This window comes from Eleginops maclovinus, chromosome 20 (assembly GCF_036324505.1).
Source record: "Eleginops maclovinus isolate JMC-PN-2008 ecotype Puerto Natales chromosome 20, JC_Emac_rtc_rv5, whole genome shotgun sequence".
Taxonomy (NCBI): domain Eukaryota; kingdom Metazoa; phylum Chordata; class Actinopteri; order Perciformes; family Eleginopidae; genus Eleginops; species Eleginops maclovinus.
Genome location: NC_086368.1, coordinates 30,344,239 through 30,366,944, shown reverse-complemented (window position 1 = coordinate 30,366,944; position 22,706 = coordinate 30,344,239). Strand labels below are relative to the sequence as shown.

Below are 22,706 nucleotides of genomic sequence, written 5' to 3'. Positions count from 1 at the left end.
TTCCCGTTCAGGAGGTGCCGTACTCGGAGATCAAGAACGAGGGGAAGGAGGCGGACATCATGATCTTCTTCGCCTCCGGCTTCCACGGCGACAGCTCTCCGTTTGACGGGGAGGGGGGATTCCTCGCCCACGCCTACTTCCCCGGCGCCGGCATCGGGGGGGACACCCACTTCGACTCCGACGAGCCCTGGACGCTGGGCAACGCCAACCACGACGGTGAGACAACCGACATTAAAGAGGCCCTATTGCTGTGTAGGTTTTAGTGCATGTAAATGGTCGGCAGAGCCTAAAACCCCGTTGTTCGTCTAGAGGGGGTTTCTCCCCCACACACTCTCCTGAAACAACTCCATTGGACTCCTTTTATTTCCTCCGGAACACAGTGACATCACTATAGAACAGTCGTGCTGCTATTGGCTAGCGCTCCAACACATTGTACGTGATAGGCTAAGGGGGCGGGACATCTCTAAGAGGTTGACCAGTCACAACTTTCCTGATTTGCCAGTCAGCAGGGCGGCAATAACTTCATACCAAAGGAAAGAAGATACCCCCCTGTGGGATCTGTCCTGGGCTTTGGATTTTTTATGGTCTGTTAGAAGTCAACATGTATCAGCATCCTGTACACACCGGTGAATGACAGCTATGAAATACCAGGTGATTAGATTTGTGTTCAGCTATACACAGTCCTATTTGTAAATGAGAGGCTTGTCCTCCGTCTCTCTGAGCTCCGGATGAGAAGCGGTGGAGGATACAAACACTTCACTCTTGTTCACTTTCCGCACTTCTTCTATCTCTATTTGACAAATGGCTTCTGCCAGATTCCCTCTGCTTGAATAACGAACGTGTTGATAGAGCGGGGGAGTGATGGAGGGGAGGCGGGGGGGTTGGGTGTCTGGTTTGAGAGATTAGCAAGAAAGAGAATTAGCTTTGACAGAGCAGCTCCACATTTGCACATTACAGCGAGTGTGTGTCGTCTGATTCCAGGGGGAAAACGCCTCGGTAAAATATTTTTGAGGATGCATCGAGGCAGCTTTGTCTAACTGTGACAGTTCACGAGTTTCTGTCGTCCTTCAGCAATCAGATTTGATTTATATAACCCAATGTCACGTAACACACAATAGGCTCAAGGGGCTTTACAGTCGGTCCTTAGACCCTCGCAGGAATAAATCCCCCCAAAAATACATAGTTAACGGGATCAAATGTAAGAAACCTCAGGAGGGCGTCAATGGATGATGAAAGGACAACATAAATAATCCAAATTCAAAAATGCGTGACGGGAATGTATACCAAAGGGTGGATCGAGGAAGATGTCTTAAATCTTCCAGGTGCAAAACAGAAACCTGTTGATGGATCAGGAAGTGTTCCGGACGCTGAGGAAAATAGTTTCCTAGTGGCCAAACGGCGGTACTACTAATAATAATAACAACTTAAACTTATATAGCGCCTTTCATGGTACCCAAGGTCGCTTTACAAATAGGGAGGGGAAGAGGGGAGTGGGGGTGAGGGATGAAAGGACTTAGTGCAGAGAAATGTTTTGAGGTGCTTTTTGAACATGGGCAGGGATTGGGCAGAACGGACATGGAGTGGTAGACTGTTCCAGAGTGTGGGAGCGTTGGCAGAGAAGGTCCTGTCTCCAAAGTTCACAATCTGGTGCGGGGAGTGGCCAGCAGGTCCTTATCAGAGGACCGCAGGGAACGTGACTGAGTGTAAGGGTGGAGGAGATCTGTGAGGTGTTGTGGTGAGAGTCCATGGAGAGATTTGTAGGTGAGCAGGAGGATCTTGTAGGTGATGCGTGACTTGACTGGCAACCAGTGGAGCTGTTGGAGGATGGGAGTGATATGCTGCCAGGGCTTTGTGTGGGTTAGAACCCTTGCAGCTGAGTTCTGGACGTACTGGAGTCTGCTAAGGGCATTGGTGGGTAGTCCAGACAGGACACTGTTGCAGTAGTCCAGACGGGAGGTGATGAAGGCATGGATGAGTGTCTCTGTGACTGAAGGCCAGAGTCTACAACCTCCTTGTCAGTCTCTGATGTCACTGGGCCCAGAAAGACTTATTCCCATTGACTTATATTGGGAAAGAGACTTCCGCTTTCACCAAATAAAGTACCCGGTACTAACACTAATTTAAATCATTAGTAAAATGCACTAAAAGCCCATTTATTTTCACTCTACTGAGCCGAGAGCGAGAGGTCGGGGGTTAAGGGGAAACTCCACTGCTCTATGCTCTCGACAGCATGATGGGTAATTTGTGACATTTTGCTCTCGAGAATCTCAGGGCAAAATAAATAATTACCCTCTGATTTACAGACGTCTCTTTCCCAATGTAAGTCAATGGGAAAAAGTCTTTCCGGGTCCGGTGAAGTCACGGACTGATACGGAAGTTAGAGTACCGCCGTTTGGCCACTAGGAATATTTTCCTCAGAGTCCGGAACACTTCCTGGGGGCTTGAGAAGGTTTGGTGCAGACCCCTCTAATAATGCATCATGTTCTGCTCTGTTCATATTATATTTACTAGATTTCTGCTGTTAGGAAATCATCTAAGATAGGACGAAGCTTTAGGGAAATTCAAAAGCAACCAAAAGAGTGAAACAGGGATAATGAGAATAAAAACATCTGAAATCAATAGTTGTGTTAGTGTTGCTGCTACATGTTTAGCAGTGTGTGTGTGCACACCCTCACACACGCCTCATATCTCTAAAATCCCTGCACACACACACAGAGCAGATAAGGAGACGGTGAGGATCTCAGATGCTACGCAAACTAATTGACGGTATCGGCTTCAGAAGGAGCGGCGTCGGGACAAACAGGCTTCATCTTCACCTCGGGTTTAAACCGGTTGTCACAGGAGTTACATTCATATGTGACAAAGCTGCAGATTCATAGTGTTCAGAGCTAACGCGGGAAGAGATCATGAAGAAGCTAAAAGACATGCCATGACTCAGCATTTCATCACTTCCTGGGACCAGGTCTGGAGGTCAATGGTTTGCTGTGAATGGGACGGTGGAGACATGCAGGTCTCGGGTTAAGCTTCTTTTGGACAGTCATCCAGTCTCCGGGGGACGGCTACCAGATGCTCCCTTTTGCTGGTGCGGTATGGCTAACTTTACTGTAGCTGAGTTACTTTCTAAGATGCAGAGCTGGGTTTCTATTGTAACTATTCCTGCCTCCAACCGAGCAACTAAACTACGGTTACCACTGAACCAGTAAAGGAAGTAGGGAAGTAACCGAACATGTGAGAGGGTTGGGAAAGAGCCATGAAGTAGCTAAGGTTAGCAAAACCAGAAGGAGTGTAAGCAACTGTGGAGTTACAGTGGCTAACCGAAGGAGGGTTGTGAGTGCTTCACTAACGTGTGATTACGACGTGAAGTCAACAGCAGTCAGGAAGAGTTTAATGAGGTCGACTCAAGTGAAGCCAAGCTATCAGTAGCACAAACACACTGAAGACACAACAACACCTTGTGGAGCTAGATGTTCAGTAAATGATGGCTGGACCAGCAAGACTAAGAGGCTCATTAGATGTCCAAGCACCTCAGGAGGCAGAGGCAGGCTGATGAGGGGGGGAGAGAGCAGCCAAAAGGGTCATCATTTATCAGTAAACCCTTGAAATGATCTAAACAAAGCCGGCTCTGAGGACACGTCCAACTGGGATTACTTGAGAGACCGGGTTTCATCGCAGCGATATCAAACATTGTGTTTATCGCAGGCGGTCAGACGTCTGCCGGGACCAACATGACAGAAGAAGCCGTTTAAATCCCCGCAGCGCTCCGAGGAAAACTACAGACCAACGGGAATCTCTTCTGCATCTTTGTGCTGTAAAATCATCTTTATCTTTCCTGGAAGAAGGAGAGGTGGGAGGGGGGAGGAGGAGGGGAGGAAAGATGTATTCCCAAATGAATTCTGAACCCCTTAGAGTACACTTTAATGCATCCAAGCTAGTGGGGGATGAAACCGCTCGGCACCTTTATTAAGAGGCTATTCCCTATTTATCTACACAGTTAAGGGACAATACAGTATTCTGAAGCTGAATCCTGATCATGTTTGAGGCACACAACAGGACATTTGAAGTGTCTGAACTGCTGAGGATGCATGCTAACTCAGATGATTTGGACAGTTGGAAGTTCTTGAATGCTGCTGTGTTTTGGTGTGAATGGAGAGCCACTTTTACAAAAATATCTGTGCCAGGAGAAGACGAGGTGGACAACTGCCTCTGTTGTTGTTCACCTGAAATGTTTTCTGGTCTTATTCTAAGAATGTGATCACATGACTCCTTCTGATGTCACTGTGGATCAGCTGTGAGCTAGCTAGCTAACCCTCAGATATACTGACAACACTTCCAGTTCTGAGACAGACTCACTCTAACACAGAGACAGAGACAGACTCACACAGAGACAGAGACAGAGACAGACTCACTCTAACACAGAGACAGAGACAGACTCACTCTGACACAGAGACAGAGACAGACTCACTCTAACACAGAGACAGAGACAGACTCACTCTAACACAGAGACAGAGACAGACTCACTCTAACACAGAGACAGAGACAGACTCACTCTAACACAGAGACAGACTCACTCTAACACAGAGACAGACTCACTCTAACACAGAGACAGAGACAGACTCACTCTGACACAGAGAAAGACTCACTCTAACACAGAGACAGAGACAGACTCACTCTGACACAGAGACAGAGACAGACTCACTCTAACACAGAGACGGACTCACTCTAACACAGAGACAGAGACAGACTCACACAGAGACAGAGACAGACTCACTCTAACACAGAGACAGAGACAGACTCACTCTGACACAGAGACAGAGACAGACTCACTCTAACACAGAGACGGACTCACTCTAACACAGAGACAGAGACAGACTCACACAGAGACAGAGACAGACTCACTCTAACACAGAGACAGAGACAGACTCACACAGAGACAGAGACAGACTCACTCTAACACAGAGACAGAGACAGACTCACTCTAACACAGAGACAGAGACAGACTCACTCTAACACAGAGACAGAGACAGACTCACTCTAACACAGAGACAGACTCACTCTAACACAGAGACAGACTCACTCTAACACAGAGACGGACTCACTCTAACACAGAGACAGAGACAGACTCACTCTAACACAGAGACAGAGACAGACTCACTCTAACACAGAGACAGACTCACTCTAACACAGAGACAGAGACAGACTCACTCTGACACAGAGACAGAGACAGACTCACTCTGACACAGAGAAAGACTCACTCTAACACAGAGACAGAGACAGACTCACTCTAACACAGAGACAGACTCACTCTAACACAGAGACGGACTCACTCTAACACAGAGACAGAGACAGACTCACACAGAGACAGAGACAGACTCACTCTGACACAGAGACAGAGACAGACTCACTCTAACACAGAGACAGAGACAGACTCACTCTGACACAGAGACAGAGACAGACTCACTCTGACACAGAGACAGAGACAGACTCACTCTGACACAGAGACAGAGACAGACTCACTCTAACACAGAGACAGACTCACTCTGACACAGAGACAGAGACAGAGACAGAGACAGAGACAGAGACAGACTCACTCTGACACAGAGACAGAGACAGAGACAGAGACAGAGACAGACTCACTCTGACACAGAGACAGAGACAGAGACAGACTCACTCTGACACAGAGACAGAGACAGAGACAGAATCACTCTGACACAGAGACAGACTCACTCTAACACAGATACAGAGACAGACTCACTCTAACACAGATACAGAGACAGACTCACTCTAACACAGACACAGAGACAGACTCACTCTGACACAGAGACAGAGACAGACTCACTCTGACACAGAGACAGAGACAGACTCACTCTAACACAGAGACAGAGACAGAGTCACTCTGAGTTTTGGGCCTGTCATCAACGTGACCTATAACCAGGAGGGTTTGGACCTTCGTAAGACGTTGGCACCTGCAGGCCACCGTAGCACATCCTCACAGTGACTCATCAGATTGCCCATTTTGGAGAATGCAAATATCCACAGATTGGTTTTTTCTCGGGCATATTTTAAAACCTTCAAGCAGCATCATTTATATATGCACAGATTATGAATTGGAAATCTTGTTGTACTTATGAAAGCATGGATCTGACTCGAAAGAGAACAGTTTGAAGTAATCCCCGTCAGCGTTTGGAGGAGCTTCAGATTCAGGACCTGACAGTCGCCTCGAAGTCTCCTTTTGATGTGAGCTTCAAATTCGCCCTGCTGACGAGCCGGCAGCATCACACACTAACTTCAGCTCACTTTTGCTGCCTCTTCCTTGGTCTTCTGCGTTGTTTTTACATTGAGGAGGCTTTGTTCTGTTCCCCGGATACAATCACAGCACACAGGGGCGCTGGGTTTCTGTTTCCTCTCTGATTTCTGCTGTGAAATAGTTTTGTAAAATATTTTAAAGCAACATCCAAAGGGATGATGGCTTTGACCCTGGCACTAGGTCTTAATTATATAAATATCTTTATACTTTTGTGTTTTATTTGATCTTTTATCAGACAATTTACTTCAACTTCTAACGTTTGAATGAATATCTTTACTTTTATGATGTCATCTTTCTTTTTTTTAATGGTAACTTCTTGATGTTATAATGATATTTCAATTGTATTTTTTATTGGACGTTTAATTTTAACTTTTTATGTTCTAATTTATTTTTATTTTATCTAAAATTGGACATTTAAATTGGACTGCTTTTGTTTCTAGATAAATGTCTTTATTTATCTTTTATCTGACATTGTAATTAATCTTCTTAATTTTATAGGAATTGTCTTACTGTCTAATTTCCCTTTATATTTAACTCTAACTTATTATATACTTTTAAAATATTTATTCTAATTTGCTCTTATTTGTTTAAATTCAAAATGTTTCACCCTGCGATTTTTGATCTCCTCCTTTTTACTCCTCCCTCTGCACACCTTTACCTGTCGCCCCCCCCCCCCCCCCTCCTCTGTTTGCAGGTAACGACTTGTTCCTGGTGGCGGTTCATGAGTTGGGCCATGCGTTGGGTCTGGAGCACTCCAACGATCCCAGTGCCATCATGGCTCCGTTCTACCAGTACATGGACACGCACAACTTCAAACTGCCTCTGGACGACCTGCAGGGCATCCAGAAGATCTACGGTGAGTAATCAGATTACCTGTCTGTCACGCCAAGGGGTAATTCCACAGCTGTGTTTCTTAAAGCATTTTAAAGTGTTTGTTGTTGTAATTCGCATTTTGGCCACAAGAGGCTACATGTTCACCGACCAATGTTTTGCATTGTATTTCTTATTCCCGTTTTCTTTAACATGTCTGAAATCTGTTCGGCGTTTGTTTGTATCCTCAACACCGACAGTAATGTTAGACAAAATATGCATTTCATTTAAAACGTTGCGTAGTGTCGATCTCACCTTTGTGTGGCCAAAATGAATATTACAGCAAACACAAAAAAATGCAACAGATCAACAAAATATTTTACAAATGAATATCCTATTTCAGGGTTTAAAAAGTTCTAGGCTCAAAGGACAGGACCTGCTGATGAGAACAAAAACACAACAGCTCAAATGAACTGTGTCTCTAAACAGCTTCTAATGATGGGATGCGTCTTCTTCTCTATGGTTGATGGGGTTTCATTCTTTAACAGAAATTAACTCCTGATGTTCTCGATGTTCTCCATCAGGCATCCCCACAGCCATGCTGGAGCCCACCCGGCCGCTGCCCACCCTACCCTCCCGCCGGACGCACTCCACCTCCGAACGCAAACACGACCGCTCCCGCCCGGCGCGTCCGCCCGGCGACCGGCCCGCGCTGCCCGGGAACGGGAAACCCAACATCTGCGACGGGAACTTCAACACCGTGGCCTTCTTCAGGAGGGAGATGTTCGTGTTCAAGGTGAGCTCACAACACTCAGAGGGGCAGGAATGAGTCCCCAATACCCTGAAAGGACTCAGCATTTTAGCCCCTCCGTCTGGAAGTCAATGGGTTTCTGAATGTGTTTTTGGTTGCTAGCCTAACGTTAGCATATGTGGAGATTATCCTGCTGAGAAAGGCGTGTAAGCACTTTTTTCTGCAATAAACCAAAACCTCATGGAGGAATCCCATTGGACCAGGAGATGCTGCCTTCAGGGACCAACTCAGAAAAACGACATCACTGCACCACTCTATCGGATTCACTTTAATGATTATGATATCTTAGTTTTATGAGTAAGACGTCATCAAACAGAGTTGAACCGGCAGCTATTTTCCAGTCTCAACATCATGATGACATTTCTGACCACAAAGAAGTCCAACCCAGGCTCTGTATGGAGGTCAAAATTAACGTCAGGATTATACTTTATCGTGCGATCGAGTCTGAAAGGTTTCTTCACAGCTGCTGCATTTACATCAAGGACAAGAAGCAGACATTCAACACACAGCATTTCCCCTCACTGTACCTTAGATCTGGGATTCATCTCAGTGTTTGATTGTTGCAAACTTCTCCGAATCCAGAGTGAATGTTTCTGCTAAAGAGAAACACCACACACACACACACACACACACACACACACACACACACACACACACACACACACACACACACACACACACACACACACACACACACACACCCTCACTCACTCTGTAGAAGCTGTTGTGTAATAGCTGCTGCTGCAGAGGATGAGTCATGCGGCCGTGAGTTGCTCCATGAAACAGGGCGACTCGGGGGGGTTAGATAAGCTTAATTGAACATTAAGAGGTGCGGCCGCTCTGCAGCTCCGGAGCGCTACCAGCTCGATTCCCGCTGGAGCTGCCCGCGTTGGGAAGCATGTCTCTCTCACTGCAGATAATATCATCAGCCCGGTGGTACCATCAGTACTGCCTGTATAGAGAGGTGCAGGGATGAGTCCTCAAACCCAGGAATGAGTCAGCAGTTTAGCACCTCTATGTCCTCTTTAAGGTGTAGACTATTACATAATGATGAACATCAAACTGAGGTCGGATAACAGACGATTGATTCAGAATATTTTGGGTTGTTTGGGCATTAAAGAAATCAGTGCGTCTCAAGGGAGAAAGATAAGAAAGGTGAGGTGAGGGAGGAGGAAGGGAGGAGGAAAGCATCACTCACACACAGACACACACACACACACACACACACACACACACACACACACACACACACACACACACACACACACACACACACACACACACACACACAGTAAAGGATCATTCTGTGGGAGCAGCTGTGAACACTCAGAGATATTTTGGTCTCTAGTATAAAAACTGCTTATGCATTTTACATGAATCAGCTCCTTTAAACTGGGTCACTACCTGACCTAAGCAGGTGCGTCTGACAGACAGACAGGCAGGCAGACAGACAGACAGACAGACAGACAGACAGACAGACAGACAGACAGACAGACAGACAGACAGACAGACAGACAGAAGGGTCTGTGACCTTTTCTAACATTCTCTTTAAAGATCAGACACATCAAAATGGATTTCTCTTCCTCCGCTATGCTGCTCCTCACTCTCTCTCTTTCACACACACACACACACACACACACACACACACACACACACACACACACACACACACACACACACACACACACACACACACACACACACACACACACACACACACACCAGTAAGTCATGTCATACTTAAAGGAGTTTTAGTCCCTGAAAGAGAACCCACATCTTAACAAACTCATCATCATCGATCAGGAAAACAAAGGGGGGGGGCGTCATTTGAGAGAGAGAGAGAGAGAGAGAGAGAGAGAGAGAGAGCGCTCATTATGGGATGTTTCCTCGGCTCATGGTTTCTTTTGCTAGAAATAAGAAGTATTGATTTTCTTGCTCTCTCTGGGCTCACACAGAAAAACCATGAGGTGTGTGTGTGTGTGTGTGTGTGTGTGTGTGTGTGTGTGTGTGTGTGTGTGTGTGTGTGTGTGTGTGTGTGTGTGTGTGTGTGTGTGTGTGTGTGTGTGTGTCTGTGTGTCTGTGTGTGTGTGTGTCTGTGTGGATGCGTCCTAGATTCACCAGAGCCGAATGATAATGAGATTGATTTTCTCCTCCGCCTCCTCCTCCTCCTCCTCCTCTTCTTCCCTCTCCTCCTTGATTCCTTTCCTTCTGGCGTCTCCTTCCTCCACCCTTCCTGCTTCCTTGCATCACCTCACTTTTCTTGTCTCTGTTCCCTCGAGATGCATTGATTTTCTTTAAAGCCTAAACAAACCAACATGTTTTAAATGAATGGTTTGCTTTTTTACCTCAGTCAATAAAGGATTTGTAGAGTGGGACAGGAACAGGGATTTTAGCCTCTGCAGACCATTTACATGCACTGAATCTATAGAACACACTGCAGGACAGACAGGCCTCTTCAGGAGAAATGAGAGGCTGCTGTCGGGGGATTGCTCCACATGTATGGATCATAAAGGTTCCGTATGTTTCTGACAGAATGCTTTTCCTCCTCGTGCTGCAGGACCGCTGGTTCTGGCGCCTGCGGAACAACAAGGTGCAGGAGGGCTACCCGATGCAGATCGATCAGTTCTGGAAGGGCCTGCCGCCTCGCATCGACGCCGCCTACGAGAGATCAGACGGGAAGTTCGTCTTCTTCAAAGGTACGAGGAAAACCACGAAGACGTCCTGCACAGACGCAGACGCTGTTCCGGTCAGCCGGTATCTACTGCAGGCTCAGAATGAGTCGATTTCTTAATTATAATAATGCATTTTATTTATGGGCGCCTTTCAAAGCTCTCAAGGACCCCTGACAGAGCATAATTATTTCTGAATGTGCACACCGCCCCGGTAATCTCTAAGTGAGTGTTTCTTTTTCATTATTTGTAATTTCTAATTAAGAGTATGATTGGATTCATTAGTAGAAGCACTCAGGTACCAAGCAGTCTGCAGAGGTAGGGACACTTCAGGAATCGTGACCCAAGAACGAGTTTGAGAACAAAGTTAGGATGATGGAATCTCTTCTGACGTGTAGTTTGCGTCTGTAATTAGTTATTAAGACACAAAGTTTAAGGTGTTAAAAGTTAACATTTTGAGAAAAAATCTGAATGAAAATTTAGAAATGTTTTTTAAATATTCTGAGAAAAAAAGTTGAAAATTCTCAGATTTTTTAATAAAATCCAGAAAAAAATGTTTTCTCTTAATTCTGACTGTAAATGCAGAAGCCCCCCCCCCATCCATTTAAAAAAAATCTTTTGGTCAAATCTAGATCAAATAAAAATCACATTTGACCCTAATCCTCTTCCGTACATATTTTCTCTTGAGGTTTTCATTGTGTGTCGGTTTCCTTTCCGTCCGTTCTGCGGGGTTTTTCTCGCAGCGTCTCTCTGAAACATCAGCTGGTTTCGCTCCCTCTGCTGCAGAGCGATGAGCCCCCGACCGGCTCTCTGCACCCCCCCTCTCCTGGAATATATTTAATAAAGAGTGTGAGATACAGCATGGCCGGGCAGCCGGGGAACCTGAAGTAAAAGAAACTGTGTATGAAACCTCCCTAACCCCCCCGCGGCTGACTGTGGACTCTCTCTCTCTCTCTCTCTCTCTCTCTGTCTCTCTCTCTGTCTCTCTCTCACTCAATCTCTCTCTCTCTCTGTCTCTCTCTCTCTCTCTCTCTCTGTCTCTCTCTCTCTCTCTCTGTCTCACTCACTCACTCACTCACTCACTCACTCACTCACTCACTCTCTCTCTCTCTCTCTCTCTCTCTCTCTCTCTCTCTCTCTCTCTCTGTCTCTCACTCACTCACTCACTCACTCACTCACTCACTCACTCTCTCTCTCTCTCACTCTCTCTCTCTCTCTCTCTCTCTCTGTCTCTCTCTCACTCACTCGCTCACTCACCAACATCTTCTGATGGAGTGTCCTATCCGCTATCTCGGCCAGCCAGGAGCAGATATTAATAGCTTCGCTCTCTCATTTGTGTGTGTGTGTGTGTGTGTGTGTGTGTGTGTGTGTGTGTGTGTGTGTGTGTGTGTGTGTGTGTGTGTGTGTGCAGGTTATTTTCTGCTCTCAGGGACTTAAGAGGGAACACTCAGTAGTTGTTCCGGTTCACAGCGCTTCATTTTGGAACTATTTTTACCGTCTGAGATGTAGGAGATGGCGTGCACAGCATGTGAAATAATCCAGAGGCTGTGAGCGACCCAGAGTTCAGAGTAACTCAGTTCAGTTTGACTTCACAGACTAAAACGAGTACTGATGGCTCTTGTTTGTAGTACTTTTCTAATACATGCAGTACACAGTGACCGCTGTCAGTGCCTGTCTTCTTCGTCCCGTCAGATGATTAGGCTTTCTGTTTACTCAGGCTAATTTAATTGCCTTGCAAAAGAGCTTTTCCCCATTAGCTCGTTATAGTCCCCACACTTATCTTCTGAGCGATAATTACTGGACACTAAGCCGCACAGGAAGAAGAAGGCAGTGACTGTTTGGTACATTTTCTCACTTAATGTAAGAAAAGCTGATTGGCTGTGTTTGTGTTTTACCTCCTGGAAGAAGATCGACTGGTTAGTCTGTCAGCAAATGTTCTGGATTTCCTGGGATTGAAACCACTAAATGATAAATAAAATAAATGTTACAATGTGTGTAATAATGAGCGTGCTGACCCATGTCCCCCACGCCTGCAGGAGATAAGTTCTGGGTGTTTAAGGAGGTGACGGCGGAGCCCGGGTTCCCCCACAGCCTGGTGGAGCTGGGCAGCTCGCTCCCGAAGGACGGCATTGACACGGCGCTGCGCTGGGAGCCCGTCGGGAAGACCTACTTCTTCAAAGGGGACCAGTACTGGCGCTACAACGAGGAGAAGAACACGGCCGACCCCGGGTACCCCAAACCCATCACCGTGTGGAAGGGGGTCCCGGACGCACCGCAGGGTGCCTTCATCAGCAGGGAGGGATGTGAGTACCGCGTTCATTAAAACTACCCAATATTTAACCACTGGATCGATTTAGTGGCTTTTGGTATTGAATTAATGTTTTAGACGATGGGGAAGTCACCTTTAGAACCAGGGCACTTCTTCAGAGCCGTTTTGTCGTCACCGGGTGTGAGCGAGGCGGCCGAGGACACTGACGGATGTTCTCCAGTTAGAGAGGGAGCTTTTCTCAGGGAGGGAACGAGTGTGTCCGCCTCCTGAGAGTGAGCTCTTGAGCAAACGTTGAGCTACTGATCGTAGTCATGTGGAATTTGGCCAGGGTGGCATGATGTCAGATTTCACAGTATGCTTTTGTGTGGTTCCACGGATTCAATTCAAATGCTTTTAAGCAACAGTTGTGATTGGGTAACTTTGAGCAGTCTTTGGCTCTTTTCTTGCTGGAACAAATGTGGGACGAATAAAGGTATTCTGATTCTGACCGCCCCTCGTCAGCAGGGACCTTTTATTTTAAATTCGGTACATCTTGAGTAAATCCCGTCCATTGTTTGTCATGAGATACTGGGGTTCGTCCGGTGTCTGAACCCTCGACCTCTCTCCACGTAAACAGATGTTGCTAGATGTGATTGTGGGTCTGGGTTAGGACCCCTTTTCTAATGAGGGAGTGAGATGGCACCCCCACGTCAGCAGGGCATATTAGTTTAAATTCAGTATATCTTGAGAAAAAATCCACCCTGGACCTCTCACTTCGTCTGATTTGGACCCCCTTTCTGTAGAGGGAGTGTGACGGCCCCTCCATATCAGACATACAGTGTTGAAAGGAGGAGAAACATTGCCTGAAACTTTCCGGGGATCTGAAGTTTAACTCTCAAACCAGTTTTTAAGTGTAATTCTTAGAGGTTTGGTAAATACGGGCCCTGACTGAGGTATTTGAGCTCTCCTCTTTGTATTTCCCTCTGCTCCTCAACGTGTGAGTGGATTAGAGATTTGCAGCTATCCCGCGGCCCCAGACTGCCGCCTTCTTTTGAGCAAAAACCGTCTATCTTCCACTTTGCCGTGAAAAACTGGGGGCTCGTCCGGGATCTGAACCCGGGACCTATCATCACGTAAACTTTAGATGTCTCTAATTCATTGTGGTTCTGGGGTAGGACCCCCATTTCTGTAAAGGGGGTGTGATGGATGTTTTTCAGTGTTCCTCGAGTCGTTCATTTCACCTCCTGAAATCTGTGAAATAAATGATGATACACTCCTGTTTTCAAAACAGGTTTCCTCTTAAAAGTTGAATAACTGTGACGTTAAACTGATTTTAGGTTCAGCTTGTTCAGGTTATGTATTCTGAATCTTCTGTGTCATACTGTATGTTGCATGCTTTTCAATCTGTCCCGCTCACAAAATGCAACCCTCTAATTTCCCTTTTCTGATTCCTTGACCCCCCCACACCCACCATTCTTTGTTCATTCCTCCTCATCCCTCCCCTCTTCAGACTACACCTACTTCTACAAGGGGAAGGAGTACTGGAAGTTCGACAACCAGAAGCTGACGGTGGAGCCCGGTTACCCGAAGTCCATCCTGCGCGACTGGATGGGCTGCGATCAGTCGGACATGGAGCGCTCTGGCAGCAAGGGGAACCGCGGGGACCGCCATCTGCCGCTCGACGACGTGGACATCATGGTGACCATCAACGACGTCCCGACGACGGTCAACGCCATCGCCGTCGTGATCCCGTGCATCCTGTCGCTGTGCATCCTGGTGCTGGTGTACACGATCTTTCAGTTTAAAAACAAAGGAGTGCAGCAGAGCACCATGACGCAGCACTACTACAAATACCCTGTGCAGGAGTGGGTATGACAGGCAGCGCTCCTTTGAAGAGGTCCTGGATTAAAGAAGACTGTCAGCCAGCTGGATTTCGGCCAGGAATGCTAGCAACAAAAACAATGCAAAGTCAATGCTGAAAGACGCTAATTGTGCTAGCTTGTGATGAAAAGGCGTACTGTGAAAATGGGTGTAGGTTTAGACTTTGGATCAGTCTTAGAGAGAAGTTCGTGCCTATCTTGTGACACAAGTGTAAACCGGCATGTGGTCCGATTTTGGCTTTTTCCCGTTCCTCAGCGGGGAAGGATAGCAATGGCTAGGATACGTGAGCACAAAGTCAACAAAGACTCCTGGAGGATCTGATTGGATAAGGACAGTAAACACACCTCTCTCTAAGTGAAACCGGGTCTCATCAGCCACACTGAACTCTGACTTCTCGGACCTACAACACAACTCTCCTTCTCAGATGAAGAAAAAGAGAAAGAGGATTCGGGGCTGAAAGAATATGCTCCTTAAAGCCACCTCCAAGTATGTCCGAACAACAACTTGTACACGTGAACTACTTCAACTTAACATCCAGAGGAAAGAAAATACAAAATCAAACTTGAAGAAAACCTGTAGGTAGAAAGGCCATATACAAACTAAACCACCAAGGATCTCTCTCCTGATCTTTTGATTTAATGTGTATTTATTTATAGTATGGCCCTGCAAGGTGTCAAAGAGGCCCTTTCTCGCTCTTGTTCTACACAATAAAACAGCATCTTTGTCAGCATTAACTAAAGAATTTGTCAACTTTAAACTCCCTGCTTTGTTTTTCCCAGCGTCGACTGAAGGAGTGTTGTTGTAAAACAGCTAGTCGTCGGCATAGAGACATTTTAACAGCCTTACCTCCGTCTCAGAACATATGTGCACCTATTTGACAAGATGAACGAAACCGGGGCTCGTATTTATCAAACTGACAAACTGACTTAAAATAAAAATCCTTTACATTTTCCTTTAATCACAAACTTCAAAATAAATGTCTCAGATGTTTTTAGAGATTTTCCAAAATAAGATTGGCTACGACGATGATTGTAACCTCATTCTGTTTTTCTGTGATTGGATGTTAATGCAGGTGTACAAACAACCACAAAAACAACAAAATGTATTTATTTTATATTTATTACAATATTGAAAGGATTTATACAATTTGATGGAGGTTTTTTCTGTAGGGCAAACCAAAATTTAGCTAACCAAGGGTTCCCTCCACAAAAGCCAATGGGATTTTTCCATTGGATGATTGCAGGAAACAGCGATGCATGCACAAAAAGGGAAGCATTTATCTACAGAAACACTTCTTCTAGAACAGCAGCTCTAACTTATTGAATTACACAAGCTGCTCATTCACAAACAACAACAGTTATTTAGTGTCTTGTATCTTTAACTTACATTTAATTCTCTCTTCTCTTTTTGTTTTTACCAATTAGGCCAATTTCCTAATAATTGATCCCTTTTTATATACTACAAACATATGAAAATGCTTGTGTACAGATTGTAATATATTTGTATTAATTGTCAGCTGTGATATGAAGGATAAACATTATGAAAATCCGTCTTTTGGATTTTAAAATGACACATTTTGCACTTTCGATCAATGCAATTTTCTTAATAATGAGCATGGCATGTAGGATGACACTGCTGATTGATAAATGTGTCTCAATTAAAACAACTTCTTTAATTGATGATTGAGTTTTTAAGTGTAATTCTTAGAGGTTTGGTAAATACGGGCCCTGACTGAGGTATTTGAACTCTCGTCTTTGTATTTCTCTCTGCTCCTCAACGTGTGAGTGGATTAGAGATTTGCAAAAAGGGAGGAAATAAAGGAGGGGGGTGCACAGCGGATATATGTGGGTCTGTATTAGTATGCGGTCTGCAGCAAGGCGACGTGGACCAAGCTTAATGAAGTACTTCTGTTCACAAAGCTCTGACAGGGGCTACTCGTCCTCCACATCCCACGCTTTAATCCTCTCACCATCCATCTGTCTTTCCCTCTATCTTCGTCCCACATTTTGATTTAATAAGTGCTTTAATTGTTGGTTGAAACTAAGGAGCTTGTAATTTTTCTCCAGTTTTCATCAAAAAGTGCCAACATTTCTAGTTGTCTTTGGCTCTTAATGCTCCACTTTTGCCTCAGAAGGATTTGCTGACACCTTGTTTTATTTCTGTTCTAAAGAAAGAGGTTTTATGTGTTTCTGTGAGCAAGGAATTTAATTTACAGGGTACAACAACCTGTGAACTAAGACAATTGTAAACTGTAATTGTTGCTCTCTTTAGCACTTCTGACCCATTTTGCAATCATGGACATTTATTGTGACACAAGTGTTTTGGGAAGCAGCTGCCAGTATGAGGAAGTTGCCATGTTCCGATTTAATGAAAGGATTTATCCAATACAGTGGTGCAGGGGTGGGGTTTTCTCTGTAGGGCAAACCAGAATATAGTTAACTAAGGGTTCCTTCCACAAAAAGCCAATGGGACTTTTCTATTGGATTGTGTCAGAAAATAATCTCTGTGTCAAACAAACGTTTATAATACTCACACGTTTAGTTCAGCAGGAAAGTCTCCGCATATTAACAACACTGTATGATTTCTGAAGTAAAAAGCTAATGTTGGGCTATAAAGGAACTACAGCACGGTCACATGACCTCACGTCACCACCGCTAAGCTAAAGGAGGCTAATGTTGGGCTATAAAGGAACTACAGCACGGTCACATGACCTCACGTCACCACCGCTAAGCTAAAGGCGGCTAATGTTGGGCTATAAAGGAACTACAGCACGGTCACATGACCTCACGTCACCACCGCTAAGCTAAAGGAGGCTAATGTTGGGCTATAAAGGAACTACAGCACGGTCACATGACCTCACGTCACCACCGCTAAGCTAAAGGAGGCTAATGTTGGGCTATAAAGGAACTACAGCACGGTCACATGACCTCACGTCACCACCGCTAAGCTAAAGGCGGCTAATGTTGGGCTATAAAGGAACTACAGCACGGTCACATGACCTCACGTCACCACCGCTAAGCTAAAGGCGGCTAATGTTGGGCTATAAAGGAACTACAGCACGGTCACATGACCTCACGTCACCACCGCTGAGCTAAAGGAGGCTAATGTTGGACTATAAAGGAACTACAGCACGGTCACATGACTTCACGTCACCACCGCTAAGCTAAAGGAGGCTAATGTTGGGCGTGATGGCATTTTGTCCTCTCATTTAGACTCTTGTTAGCCAGTCGTGAAGTCGTACAACAAAACAATCTTCGCTTTACTTCAGGTATTTTCCCAAAAGCCCATTCAGAAAAACATTAAGAGCTAAAATGCTGACTCATTCGTGCAGCTCTCTATTGGCCGTGTAGGGTTAGGGGGATACATGCACATTACATCTGACTTACAGTACCACTGATATCTTCACCACATCTTCCAGAACGGCAGCACTGCAGCTCTAACTAATCCAAATACACAAGCTGCTCATTTAAATGTCATTAACTCCCTTGTGACTCATAACGGTTCATTTAGAGGCCAGACGGATATCCAGAGGGGTTCTGGAGTCCCCCATCCACGACCTCCCTCCCCAGGCAGGAGATCACGCGTTGAGTCACTGTCGTTGTGAGGAGATATTATTCACTACACTATAAATATCCACAGCTGATACTGCAGCAGCGCATCACTCCCAGTGGTGGAAGACGTACGTTGTATTCAAATAAAAGTGGCACTCTGCTACGAGTAAAAATCAAAACTCACTTACTAATTTACCGTAGAATAAAAAGTACAATATTAGCCTCCAAACTGTAGAGTAGAAGTATGGAAAGGCCCAAGTGCCTCAGAATGAAACTGAAGTGGAATACTGGAGTAACTGTACCTTCCACATCACTCTGGAGGTTACGTTACATGTGAACGGGAACATGATGTCTTTGCATTACTCACCGAGCTCTCCGTCCTGCAGTAATTGAATGTGTTCCCCCTCCGTATATGTGTGCAATTACTTGCTGCTGTCGAGAGCAAGTCAGCGCAAATCGATGTCGTTCAATATCCCTACGGCGCCGGATAGGAGAAAAAACTAAGTGTGTTCTCGAGGGGAAGAGTAAACGCAGAGTAAGACATGTGCTTCTTTGACCTTTCAGCCTCTACGCGTTCAGACGGGAGGAAAACATGAATGTCTATCTTGAGAAAAATTGCCTCTCAGACCGAGTTCTGTCTTTCGTTAGAGTCCAGACAGAACTGCTCGACACAACTTTGAAAGATGGACGAAGGAGTTTATGGTTCTCACATTTTGGACGGTTTATGTTTCAGTTAGTTTCTGATGAAATACACTTCAGGTTTCTGCTTTAGTGCACTTATTACTTCATAGGAGGGGAGAAAGGATATGATGTAAATGTAATACAGGTTTGTAACAGTGTGATTTCACATGAGGGCAAGAGTCCCAGCAGGGGGGGGGGGCAATTCACCAGTTATTCCACCCACTCCCACATGTAAACCTAGTGTAATCTCACACACCGTCGTTGTTGTCCTCGGTGCTCATTCAGTAGACAGTACCTGGCGTACAGCGACTTCCTGCAGGCAGATTAAAAGACCTTTCTCTTCCTGAGACGCTGCACTGATGCAATCGGGGATTAAGTGCCTTGCTTCACGGCACTTCAGCAGTGGATGTTTTAAGGAAGAGAGCTTCTCTTAGAGCTGGGGATTTTCTGAGGCGTTAAAGCCGGCAGCTTTCTGGTTGGTTGCACGTTTTAGTTTAGGCTTCTGTCGCCCCTTTTATATTAAAGGCAGTTTAAATCATTGATTTGTACAACAAATCTACAATGTCGATAACTTTTTCAAGGTACAGGTATTTCCTCCCGGATTACTTTGGTATTTTCTTGGCTGTTTCTTACCTTAGCGTATGGGAGGCCCCCCTGTAAAAGTGAGCTACCGTCACGCCCAGACGTTTGTTTCTGGTCTCTAATTAACCAAGCTGTTCAAGCATAAGGGGGTGGGTTTCACTCCTGTGTGAAACCAAAAGTATACGTTGACTTATCTTAATTATTTTAAGCTGAACTGTGATCTTTGATGAAACGTCATCACCTGGTTTTGATGCGTTTTAGTTTTTTTCCCAATTTACAAAGTGCAAAAACTGCAGGAACACAGGGAGAGAAATGTCCTTTGAGATATTACTGCTGGTGCTTTTTGTATGGGGATGTAATTTCTCATAAGAAATGATTGTTCGAAGGAAGCGTTGGAGATGTTTAAATGGCCTGCAGTCGTTAGCAAGAGAGGGAAATGTGTTATACAAGGGTTTAAAAGAAGGGGTGTTAAAACAGCAGGTAAAACGAGATGAGAAGAGGGAGAAAAAGTCTGAAACTGTGTATATATTTACTGAGTTTCGCAGAGAATAGCCGTTTACAAACGTACAGTGTATTTCAGCTGATGTCTGTTAGTGGAAATGGAAGAGAGGTACTTGAAGAAAACATACCGTAGTGATTTACTGTCGCCCATCCATGAAGACTAACATAAAGACAACATATATGTACAGGAGATTTTTGGTTTGAAACGTATTTATTCAGCTCAGTTCTTCATTTAGAGGGCGAAGGGTCCTCTGAAGATTATTGTACGCAGACCCGGGACAAACTGAAACAAGCGCTAGAGACTTCTCCAAACATGGCACCATTCGATCCTCGTGTTTGTTCACGTTCACTCTCTTTGGATATTTCACACCACTGACTGGGCGTCCTTTAATGGCGCTTCAGAAGAGGAGGGAAGGAGCTTAGTTTCAGGCAGAAGAAAACCTAAAAGAAACACAGAAAAGTTTCAGTTTAGCGTCTCGAGAAAGCGTGGAGGGGTCACTTCGTCCCGGGTCTGGTGACGTTCTGGTGGCTTTGGCCAACAGTGAGTTGCCTTCAAAGAGAGACTCAGCTTTCTGATTGAGTCACTCCCAAACAGCCCTGAGACTTACCGTGGATTGTATTTACGGAACATTCCGAAAACTACTCCTTTCAATCCATTACTACAATCACAATGAAGCAGATTTGTCTTTTAGTTGTGCGAACATGTCTGGAAGGTGTGGACATCTGTGTAATGCAGTGACATTTGGACCGACCAGTACACCTCTAAGTCCAGCGTGTGGGTAGAATGACTTTGACCATAGTTTGTAAGATGTCATTTTGCCTTCTACTCAAAGTAAAAGTTTTATTACACACAATCCACACGTTAGTATAAACAGTTTGCCATTTCCCACTCATCACCCTTTTGGGTTCGGACCAGAGGAGGGAAGTAACGCTAAGTACATTTAATCAAGTACTGCACTTAAGTACAATTTTGAGGTACTCGTACTTAATTTGAGTAATTCCATGTTATTCTGACTGTGTACTTTTAATCAACTTTAATTATTGAACACCTTCAGTTGCTAGGCAGATTAGGATCAATGATGGTAAATATAATCTCCCTTAAATCAGACTGTAGTTCCCCTGCAGTAAATCCAGCAGCTACCCTGCAGTATACAAAGCCATTCAAACTAGCTAGCAAGTACAAGACCTGAGTACTTCTACTTTACTCAAGTACAAGATCTGAGTACTTCTACTTTACTCAAGTACAAGACCTGAGTACTTCTACTTTACTCAAGTACAAGATCTGAGTACTTCTACTTTACTCAAGTACAAGACCTGAGTACTTCTACTTTACTCAAGTACAAGACCTGAGTACTTCTACTTTAACTCAAGTACAAGATCTGAGTACTTCTACTTTACTCAAGTACAAGACCTGAGTACTTCTACTTTACTCAAGTACAAGACCTGAGTACTTCTACTTTACTCAAGAACAAGACCTGAGTACTTCTACTTTACTCAAGTACAAGACCTGAGTACTTCTACTTTAACTCAACTACAACATCTGAGTACTTCTACTTTTACTCAAGTACAAGACCTGAGTACTTCTACTTTACTCAAGTACAAGACCTGAGTACTACTACTTTACTCAAGTACAAGACCTGAGTACTTCTCCACCTCTGGTCCAAATCTGATTTCTATAATTAAAAGTACTGTTCTGAGTTTGTACTCGAGTGAGTTTGGAGTGGCTTCTCGTGGCTGAGTCTTCCTTTAACTTGCCTGTTGTTGCCTTTAGTTTCTAAAGTTCTCTTTTCCTAAAAAGCAAATATATATATATATATATATATATATATATATGCATAGGTGAATAAAAACATATCAAAGGTAGTCTGGGCAGACTTTCTGAAGTATATATTAAAGTTCTTTGGATAATATCACGACTACTTCTAGCTCTTCTTGTAGGGAGATTTGATCAGACTCAGCTTTAAGAGAGATTCAGTTCCTTTTTCTTATGAAGACAAAGAAACGTTTCTGTAAATACCTTCTGCTTTTGTTTGGTTTTGGGTTTTTTGACTAAATGGTTTGATTATAAAATCTAAATGAAAAAACTTGGACCTTGGCTCACTTCTTTACATGCTGAAAGATGCACCATTTATCCGGGTTTCAGTTTTTATAGAGTCATCTGGAAGTCCCCCCCCCAGGCGGAGGGGTAATATCAGCTCATGTAAATATGAAGACCAACAAAAGCTTTGAAAGTTTTGTATTTTTATTTCTGTCTCATTTTAAGATGAGATTCCTCATTATTGGAACATAACATTCGACCATTTTGTAACAATGCTTATGGTTGATAGGCATGTTTATGTTGATGACTTTTTGACCATTTTACTTTAATTCCACTTTTATTTCTGTATTATTTAATGAGACAAAGTTTGATTATTCAAAACGTTATCCTAACTGCAGCAGAGAAGATTATTTTGTCAATGTTTGGTTTGGTTTTACTGTCCCTCGCCAATTCTATACCAATAACCCCATGTTCTGTTTACAATGAAATGTCAATAAAGTTGAAACTTCATTCTGGAAAATGTGTTTTTATTGAGTTGCTAAGGAGAACAGGCTGTTGCTAAGGAGAACAGGATGTTGCTAAGGAGAACAGACTGTTGCTAAGGAGAACAGGATGTTGCTAAGGAGAACA

At 44.5% G+C, this 22,706-nt stretch overlaps 2 protein-coding genes across 3 annotated transcripts in view; one reads left to right on the top strand and one right to left on the bottom strand.

Annotated features, from left to right (window-relative positions):
• The window catches only part of mmp24 (matrix metallopeptidase 24), a 41,353-nt gene extending 24,951 nt beyond the window's left edge, over window positions 1-16,402 (top strand). The window contains exons 5-10 of the mRNA XM_063910924.1: window positions 12-216; window positions 6,999-7,160; window positions 7,699-7,910; window positions 10,483-10,621; window positions 12,631-12,897; window positions 14,353-16,402. Of these exons, the coding sequence (XP_063766994.1) occupies window positions 12-216; window positions 6,999-7,160; window positions 7,699-7,910; window positions 10,483-10,621; window positions 12,631-12,897; window positions 14,353-14,717 (1,350 nt within the window). The 3' untranslated portion in view covers window positions 14,718-16,402. The remainder of the gene's footprint in view (window positions 1-11; window positions 217-6,998; window positions 7,161-7,698; window positions 7,911-10,482; window positions 10,622-12,630; window positions 12,898-14,352) is intronic.
• A 3,823-nt stretch (window positions 16,403-20,225) lies between these two features.
• The window catches only part of LOC134882913 (nuclear factor 7, brain-like), a 5,262-nt gene continuing 2,781 nt past the window's right edge, over window positions 20,226-22,706 (bottom strand). Inside the window, exon 3 of one of the 2 annotated variants that reach the window (XM_063910926.1) lies at window positions 20,226-20,479. In XM_063910926.1, coding sequence (XP_063766996.1) covers window positions 20,403-20,479 — 77 coding nt within the window. In that variant the 3' untranslated portion in view covers window positions 20,226-20,402. The remainder of the gene's footprint in view (window positions 20,480-22,706) is intronic. The other variant, XR_010168203.1, reaches the window with a different exon arrangement.